This window comes from Diachasma alloeum, unplaced genomic scaffold, assembly GCF_001412515.2.
Source record: "Diachasma alloeum isolate Michigan unplaced genomic scaffold, Dall2.0 Dall_scaffold_00179, whole genome shotgun sequence".
Taxonomy (NCBI): domain Eukaryota; kingdom Metazoa; phylum Arthropoda; class Insecta; order Hymenoptera; family Braconidae; genus Diachasma; species Diachasma alloeum.
The window spans coordinates 1,184,528-1,194,258 of NW_021680345.1; the positions used below are offsets into that span (position 1 = coordinate 1,184,528).

At 38.0% G+C, this 9,731-nt stretch overlaps 1 protein-coding gene across 1 annotated transcript in view; it reads left to right on the plus strand.

Annotated features, from left to right (window-relative positions):
- The first annotated feature begins 225 nt into the window (after positions 1 to 225).
- The window catches only part of LOC107040940 (transcription factor Sp9), a 35,622-nt gene continuing 26,116 nt past the window's right edge, over positions 226 to 9,731 (plus strand). The window contains exon 1 of the mRNA XM_015261264.1: positions 226 to 690. Within this exon, the coding sequence (XP_015116750.1) occupies positions 604 to 690 (87 nt within the window). The 5' untranslated portion in view covers positions 226 to 603. The remainder of the gene's footprint in view (positions 691 to 9,731) is intronic.

Below are 9,731 nucleotides of genomic sequence, written 5' to 3' on the forward strand. Positions count from 1 at the left end.
GACAGATAGTGGCCCGTACCGCCCCTCTCCAGAACAGCCCCCTTTTTTTAACCTCATATCTCTGATACAGCGAGCAGAGGGAGACAGAGCTATGCAACAACAGTGAGGGGCTCTACCGGCAGTAGTTCTCCCTTACCCTCTCCTTCTGTTCGAAACTGCTCTCCCCACTGGTTCTTCGTGCCGGCTGAGAACCCGATCGGTTGCGCCGGCAGTCTGTCACGGCGCGAAGAGCGGGAACAACGTATTTAACCGGTTTAACAATCGTTCCTCACCATCGATAAACAAAAAAAAAGCGAAATAATAAAACCGCGAGGCATAACTGGCAAAAACCAGCGAGAAAACACGGAGAGCCGTGTTGGCCCTTGCGGCCGTAATAATTTTTGTTTAAATTATTTACTGAAAAAAATTTGATGAACGCTGTGTTACTCGTGTTTATTATCTCACTGACAAGTGAAAAAACACTTCTGTTGTGATCGTCAAGTGTAATTGTTGTAGAGTTACACCGTCGGTTTTACAATTTTCCTAGTTCTCTGTTGTTTCTGAAACCCTTGAATTGTCTGTCAATTAAAGAGACGGAGGCGAGGAAGCACGGAGGCTCTCGAGATGCTGACGGACATGACCCCAGCTGCGGCTGGTCAGCTATATCCTCAGCTACAGTCTATCACCAAGTCACCGGTTCACGGTCATGTGGTGAGTGTCATTATTAGAATTAAGGGAGGAATATATGACGGGCACGAGAGAACTAGTGATTGAGGGAATTTTGAGAATTAAGAGGGATTACGCAGCAGCCGACGGATTATCGCGGTGCCGGGTTTTGTTATCTGATGGTGAGGAATCAGAATGTCAATTGGATGATGTCGATTGGGCCCCTCTGACAGAACGATAGAGATCGTAATCCCTCTGGGGGAACAGGTATAGGAGACATTTTCTTCTTCTAATCTTGAGGGATCTGGTGCTACTGAAATGACTGCCACTGTCGTCTCTCCCGGGGGCACCTCCCACACCCGTGTACCCGCCGGATAACATCAAGATCTTTGTCGATGAGTTTAAACGAACAAATTAGCGGACACTTTGGCCACTCAGGGGTCTTTGTTCTAGGAGGTTTTAGATGAGATCTCGACCTACTTTGAGTCAACGTCTGGGCTCGGGGCCCTACACCTGCGGTCGAGAGTGGAAATTAACGCCACGGGAACTCTTAATTAGATGCATTCGGTTGTTCTCCTATTACATAAAATTTAAATACCCCCATTTGGAGGTAATCATTCTCGATTTATTGAGTGAATGAGTATTTTTAGGTTGAACTGGAGAATAATAGCTTGTTTGTCGCGGGATTAAATGCTCTCTTTACGCTATTGTTGGGCGATTCAGTCACTCAACAAAACCATTTCCTGCTTCACTCAACGACAATGACCATAATACATTTTTATCACTCGGGATTATCCCCTCGGATGATCCCGGATTTACAGTCTCAATATTTTGACATGGACAAGATAGACACAGTCCCTCCACTTCTCCCTAAAACACGTGTTTCCTAAACTGTTGGGAAAAAAAAGAAATTACTCGTTATTTTGTTATTCCCCCGTTTGGATATTTCTCCTCAGTCCTGGTCGTTTGGCTTTATGACGGGCGCGCGGGGACTGCAAAGCAATGCCGCCGAGAGTCACCGAGTGATTTACGAGTAGAACGGGTTTCAAACAGAAAAAAAAGTAATTAAAATCCGCAGTGTAATAATAAAAAACCAACGAGAAGTTGGATATATTAACTAAGTGTGCTGAAGGGGTTTGTCTCTCTTGCTCTCTGTGTGCTAAGAGTCCGTCGAAATTAATCTTCGTGAAAAGCCTATTACCGAGTATGGTTGTTGCGGGGCTAGGCCAATGCCGCGGCTTGGAACATAAACTAGCGAAGGGTGATGTCGTCGACGGGAACGTCACACGTGCGTGCGTGATGTGGCCCTTCTCGCTTAGGTTTTACCTCGTTCGGTTCACTCATTTTTATCGTTATTCTGTGTCTCTCATTTTTTTTACGCTCCGGTTCACTCTCCTTTGTCGACTTATTTTCATATTCGGAATATGGAGTCACGACACTGTGCGGGCAACTGGCGTCTGCATGGGCAATCGCGGTCGATCGAAACAACCGCAGAATATTAGAGTTTGTACAGAAATATGAAAATTTATTTCTTTTGTATGATTGGAGGCGGGCCTCATTTTTGGTGGATACAGTGAGAGAAAAAATTATTTTTGAGAAAGATGATTCCTTGATACAATAAAATATTCTCGTGTCAATTTCTAGAGTCGCGAAATCTCCTGGTAAATAATTTTGTGCTCACACTCGGAGAGAAAGAAGTCTGAGAGAAGAAGAAATTTTTAAGTGTTAGCATAAGTCTTCCCATAAATTCATACCGTTTGCGTCATATTTAGAATTTAATGGATTGCAAGAATTCATACTTTCCCGATCTGATCAGTCATCATCTCCAACTGAGGAATTCTTGTTTCGATTGCACGACGAACACTTTTATCTTAAATGTTGTGCTCTTTGTGCAAGATTTTATTTTTTATTTTTTTTAATCGTTATTTTACATCGCTGCGACCCGGTTAGGGTATACTGCGATGATGATCAAGACTTTAAATGGTTAGATCGCACCATTCTACCCGACCGAGATTTGAACTCGGAACCTTTCGCATGTGAGGCAACGAACTTACCCACACTGATAGAACGGTTTAGTCGAACCAAACGAGACTTTTTAACTATTACCACGATTCGTTAACTATTAACGAATCGCGGTGACAGTGAAGAAGCCTCGTTTGGTGCAAATGAATCGTTCCACCTTTTCTATCAGTGCACTGCGCCAGGCCACCGAGCGTGCAAGATTTTATCTAATTAAAGTCCTGATGAAAAAATTTCTCGATGTAAAGCAAACTACATGAATTTATGGGAAGGACTTCATTTCTAGTCTTGAGAACGCTTAAAAATTCTCTCAAGATAAGAGAATCTTTCTTGTATCAATTGAACTTTTTTTATCAAAATTAGTTTTTTCTGTTCGTGTACCACCCAAAAGTTAGTTCCGATGGATTTCCGGAAAAAATTCTAAATGACTTAATTTATTATATTCTCATAAGTGATTGAGTTTTTCTATCTTCATATGTTGTTGATGAAGGCAACAATAATTGTCGGAATCAAATTAGAAATTATTTTTGATTATGAATATTTATGATTTCGCGAGATTTCCATTTTTTAGAGTTGAATATCGGAACAACTGTTAACTATGAAATTTTACAAAAAAATTATCGTATTTGGAATTCATTAATTTTCTGCCTTCATTAACAACTTATGAGGACAGCAAAACCTCAATGACTTATGAGAATGCAATAAATTAAGTCATTTAGACTTTTTTCAAGAATAACTGAATTAAAATTGACAGTTTTTCTTGATTTTTTTCTTCAAATAGTGAATTTTCAATGACAAAAATCCCTGAAATTCCCGTGGAACTTCCTTTCGACAAAAAATATCGGAGATAGTTTTCGTGATTCATGCACCTTACTTTTTGAATCGAGACAAGTCTGATCTTCCTGCGTGAGAATCATTGATGAAAATGTTTAGGATTTTTTTAAGAAGAATTTTTTGTCATGTACATCCGATCCAAATGTATCGAGTGTCACTCTCGAAATCGAAACACTCGTTGCGTTTTCTCAAGGGTCTCAAGAAGATTCTCTCCGCTACCTGTGCCCTTTGAGGACGAGCCAATTATTTATCTGGCCCCTCCATTGTGCCCCACAGGATCCACTTGATAGGATGCGTGGGAGGGTAACACGATACACTTCCTCGCCCGTCACTTGACACTGCTAATAGGCCTCAAAAAAGATCTCGTTCACAATAAAAAAATAACAAATTTCGATGGCCCTTTTTTACAAGTAATATCTCTGGCGACATTTTTCCAGTAGTTTTTTTCCCCTTTGCTATCGAATGGAAGCTCTGTAATCGTTCAAATTTCAGTTTTTCATTTTTTTGTGTTATATCAACTCATTGTGATCCAAATAGTTCGTAACTGCAACTATGCATACGACCAAGTTTGTTTTTAATTGTTCGTCAATAAATAAATGAAATATAATCTTTTGTTTTTTTTGTTCAAATGTAGGCATTTGTCAGCCTTATGCATCAATTTTTAGAATTTTAAAATTTTTTTGAAAGTTGGTTGTGTCACCAGAAATAAAAAAAATGTTGGTTCGATGGCTACACTGTTAGAAATTTTTTGAAATTTCATGGAAGATATTATAGTCAATCTCATGAGAATGACAGTGAATCGGATTTAGGGAAAAAAGGCTATGAAATTTCAAGTTTTAAGTAGAATTCCCGGGAATTCATGAGTTTTCAGTGGGAATGAGATGGAAATTTCACAACTTTATTAAATTTTCAGTGAAACACGATTCAGAAACAAAATGACATGAATTTTCAACTTTTCTGATTTGATTCAATTTTTATTGATTCCCAGATCATTTGAACAGAAAATCAATGGAATATTTGATTTTTCAATGATAAAATTTCCTGAAATGTCAGTGGAACTTGAACACGATAACAATTTTCGTAATTTGGCACGGAAATTCAGACAAAAATTTTGAACAGTGTAGCCTTATGCACTAATTTTTAGAATTAAAATTTTTTTTTTTTAATTGAATGTGTCACTAAAAATGATAAAAAACGTTGCCTCGATGTCTCTTTGACCGAGTTTGAAGATGAAGGCTACAGCAAAAATCATTTGAATCTATAATTTAATTTTCAAAAAGTTAGTATTCGTTGAAAATGAGAATTCCGGGGATATCTTTGCATATAATTCTTCAAATTAATTCAATTATAGCTTAAAGCATTTGATTCAAATTCACCCTTTCAAAGTTGAAAAATCATTACAATAGCTATATGACATTTCAAATTCGTTCAGTCATGCATGAAAAAGAGTTTTTCGAAAGCCAGTTTCAAGATAACATAAATACCCTCATTTTTTCATTTTATTTATACAAAAATTTTCACATGAAATCCAACACAATTCATCAAATAAGAAATATAATTCAATTGAACAATTAATATAAAGCGATGATTCATGTACGATTGAAGAAAATGATGTGCAAAATGATCATTCGGAAGCGTATTACTAATCTATCAGCAAAAATTGCTATGCCATATGACGACAAACGGAACTTCCCAATAGTTTTTTTATATGCAAACGTTGAGCAATGCAAAGAAAGCTCGCAATTTATCTGGGGTTACTGAATATTATTGTAGGAAAAAAATCATCGATCGTTGAGGGTCACTTGCGACTTGCAAACTCCGGGCCTTTACATTCTCCATGCATATAGAGTCGTTGTTACATTAGAAAATCATGCGCGTATATTGCTGAGGTATACCACGAGTTTCGATCGGTATAACTCTTTACTATCTACGCATTCTGGTTTTATTGCTATTTAATAATCCATTGTACAAAGGCGACACAAATTTTTGTGACAATTAATTTCATCACTTTACCATCGTTATATCGATTTTTTAAATTCATTTCTCATGCCTCATTAAATATTGATAATAATTCTATGAATGACAGCAAATTTAGAAATAGTTTTGGATAGAAATATTTGTGGATTTCTTTTCCAAATCCGTGGGGTTCACTTTTCTTATTTTGTATTAGTGGTTTATGCTTCTCTTCGAGTTCTGTTTTGAGTATTTTCACCTGAATGGTAGTAATTTTGCTGTCTTGTCTCGTTGAATAATAAAAGAATGCATTGCGTAAAGGCCGTTTTGCATTCGCTAGAGAAAATAAAGCTCCTTGCTCCACTTCACTTTTTCGAGTGGTATATAGAAGAGGGTCTGATCCTATAATCCGCTTCGGTAGCGTGTCGCTCTGTCGAGCGTTGACATTTTCGAGTGGCAACAATGGACTGCAACGGGCCCATCGGGATAAATTTTTCGTTGTTAACGCCGACCTTCCTCGTTCGTCACGGGGGATATAAAAGGGACACCAGTGTGTTCCACTTTTTGTATGGGAGTTTGTAAAAGTGAGGATTTACCTGGTGGAGAGGATGTTGGAGCAATTTGTCCACCCTGAGAATTTCCGTAAAATGTTTTTGGACAGGAGATAAATTCAGTTGCTAGAGGAACATGAAAGAATCAATTGCTTTCATTGAAAAAGTTATCTGAAATTTGGAAAATCACTTGGATGAAAGTAAACTTGGAGAGTAATTTTCACTGTCGGAAATTTTTTGAAAATTATAAGTACAATAGTTGCACTTTAATACTTAATGGTGTAAATTTGAGTTCAATTTAAGATCAAATCGTTCAGAGAATCTCTCATTCAGGTCAGAAATTCAGGTTAATCACTGATATCTCAATGACATCTGGGATTCTCAAATTCATTGCGGAAATTGATAAAAAAATATCCTAAATTGGCCCAATTTATATGCAAAAAAAACTAAAATACGTGTTTTATATATATATTTTTTAAATATTCTTTATAAATTTGAAAAATACATGGAATTGGCCCATATTATATGTTTTTTGACGGGGGTAATTGAAAAACAATCATCCATACAATTTAGAATCTTCGATAAATTGAATGAAATTCCTAAGAATGCCTGAAATGATTACAAATTACTCAAAATATTACATTCATGTAGAAACGAATTTTGACACTTCAGCCACGAACTTCCGGTTATGAATCGAGCAGATGTTCATAGGGGTTGACAATATGGCCGATCATTCACCATTTGTAACACGTAAAGTGTGATGGATCGACGCAGGGTCTAGACACGATGTTTCCCCGAAACCTCGTCAGAATAAAAATGTCAAATTTGTCAGATTTATAAAAATCAATGTTCCCAATGCATCGAAACGTTCTTCTCCCGGTAGAATCATCCTATGAATTGTTGAAGGAATATTGTGACAGTGGAATTAATTCCGAGGCGTTGATCCTGGCACTCGAGGCGGCGCCACGGAATGATAATTGAAAAGAACGTCATCTCAATGGGGCAGAGATCCAGCCGACCAAACAATGTTCATCGCGCGCATCTACATCGAATTACCCCGGTATTATCGGTACACCGCATCATTCGTGTGGCGTCACACTGCGGACCGCTCGGCGGGGCCTATACACCTCGGAGGAATCGTGCGCGCAAACCGGCCAAACAAAGAAGTTAAGAAAAGAAAAAGCCCCGCGGGGGCACACCGAAGCGACAAGACTCTGTGGCTTTATCGTCGCAGGTCTCTCCCTTGTGCCCTTCCACGATACGGTAACACACAGTGGAAGAAACGATAGACGGACTGCTGAGAAACTTAACGACACAGTGGGGGTGCCCAAAAGCCTGTGGCGCGAGCCAAAACATCCAACACCCTATCGCATGTGATTTATCGGTGTGATGATGTGTCTGATCGGGTCTCGTCTCATGGAACTTCACTTTTCGTCACTTGGGTGGGAGCTTTCACACTGAAATATTAGGTTATCCTGAAATTCCAAAAATTTTAAAGGAATCTCCTGAAAATTCAAGACAATTTAACACTGAATATTCATTTTCGCTTGAGAATTCATGTACATTGTGCAATTTCCGTCCTCCTGCCGATAAAAAATTGGAACTTTACTTCTGTATTTTTGGAGAAACTTGAATTTCCATTGAATTTTTTCCCCTAAATGGGATTTAAGATCTTCCGGAAAATTCACCGAATTTTTTTTAACAGTGTACGCGAAATTTTCAATAAATAATTCTTAAATTGAAGCTGTCGGCGAGTCGTCAGGTTTTCATTAAAAATTAATGACAAATAGGCCGATATTGTGAATCGAATACTAAATATTCATGTCAACTCGTTCAGGAAATTGCAATTTCTCGAGAATTTCAGGATTTAATAGTACAATTTTGCCAACAGTAGTGGCCGTGCGGTTAGAGTGCTAGACTCGTATGCCAATGATCCGGGTTCGCTTCCCGGCACCGGCGGTCAAAATTTATAGCGCTCTAATCTCACAGTATCACTGCCGAGGGGTCGTCACGTCAAAAGGACGACTGTACCAGGGCAGGTTTTTCCCTCGAATGAGGTTTTCCCTCCCTTCGGCAAATGCGGTACAGGGGGTTGAGGGGGGTGGGAAGGGAACAAATCGTAAAGACCCGAAAGGGTATACGAGAAGAAAAAAATAGTACAATTTTGGCACTAGATTGGAATATTGATACACTATTCAAAATTTTTGGCTGAAATTTCCGCTACACTTCTTGGAAATTTTTATCAAGTGACAGTACCACTGAAATTTCAAGAGATTAAGTCATTTAAAAATCAAGATTTCATGAAAAAATCAATTGAAACTGTGCATTTAAAATCGATTATTCCGTAGAAATTAACAGAAATCAGGAAAATTTCGGTCAATATATTCTTGAATTGTCAATTAATTGAAAATTAAGTATAACTTGGGAATGAATATTCAAGTTTTGAGTGCAAATTTAAGTGTAGTGTGGAATTTTCGTCTTCCCGCAGCTCAAAAATTCCCAATTCCCTGATTTTTTCTCATTAAAACAAATTTACATATTTACACATGACATTTCCATATTTTTGTAATAGCATAGCTCCGACGAGTGCAATTTCTAATTTTTTTAAAGAACAACAGACCCATAATCAATTTATCGTAGCTAGTTCCCATTTTGGTAAGTAAATTAATGGAATTTCTTGCGAAAAGACTTCTGTTTTCTTCAGGAATTGAGTATTATATTTCAATTCAAATGTGAGAATTAATATCGATGCTCCTAATTTCAAAGAGCTTCCACTATAAACCCCCGTTGAATAATTCAATAGTGATCCAGGTGATTCAGTATAAAATTGACGGAGAAAGAGTTTTCTCGAATTTCAACACTGCGAAAAGAATATAATTCTGCCAATCAAATAAGTTTCAGACGCGAATTTATAGGGAAATTGCGGACATTTGTTTGTCTGAAACAAATTTGACTGGTAGAATTATATTTTTCCTTCTTCATAATTTGAGTTTCGATGGGCACGACAAGGGAATTTAATGTCAACTTCGAAAAATTGAATTAGAATGTCTCAGCAGTTCCTAAAACATTACAAAGGGCAAAAATTATCGCCGGAAATTTGGCGATTACCTAGTCCCAAAACTATTCACTGAAAATGAATACTCCTTCTTAAATTCAAGAACAACACCTTCAGTTTTCTCCTGTTACGTGCGTAAATAATTAAGCACAATCTTCACAAACTGAGAATGATTCGTTCAGAGAAATTTCCTGTCTGGATGAAACAGTGTTTTTTCGTTTTCTGAGTGTGAAAAAAATTGTTACGATCACAGATAAACCCACCTCACATTTTCCCCTTCTCCCCATGCGTTATATATACACCAATCTTAAGACCGGTTCCGGGATAATTGCCCAAGACCTTACCGATAAAACCGGCTAGTGGAAAGTATCATTATCTACCGTTCTATGTGTCCGCATAGATGGTCTTATCGATTGAATATCCGTGGGATAAGGGAAGTTAATGTATCTAAACATTTTTTTGTCTGGCAACCCGCCCAAACCAAATGGCAATCTCAGATGCAAATGCGCGTTTCGCACGAATTATTTTTTCCATTCATTTTAATGTCTTCGTTTTTTTCCAGAATAGATCGATTTCACCTCATCCTTCAATACTTCATCAGCGTAATCGTTTCGTGCGGTGTCTAATGCGCGCATTATCGCCGACGCTGGCTCCGATCCCCCCTCCCCCCCCCC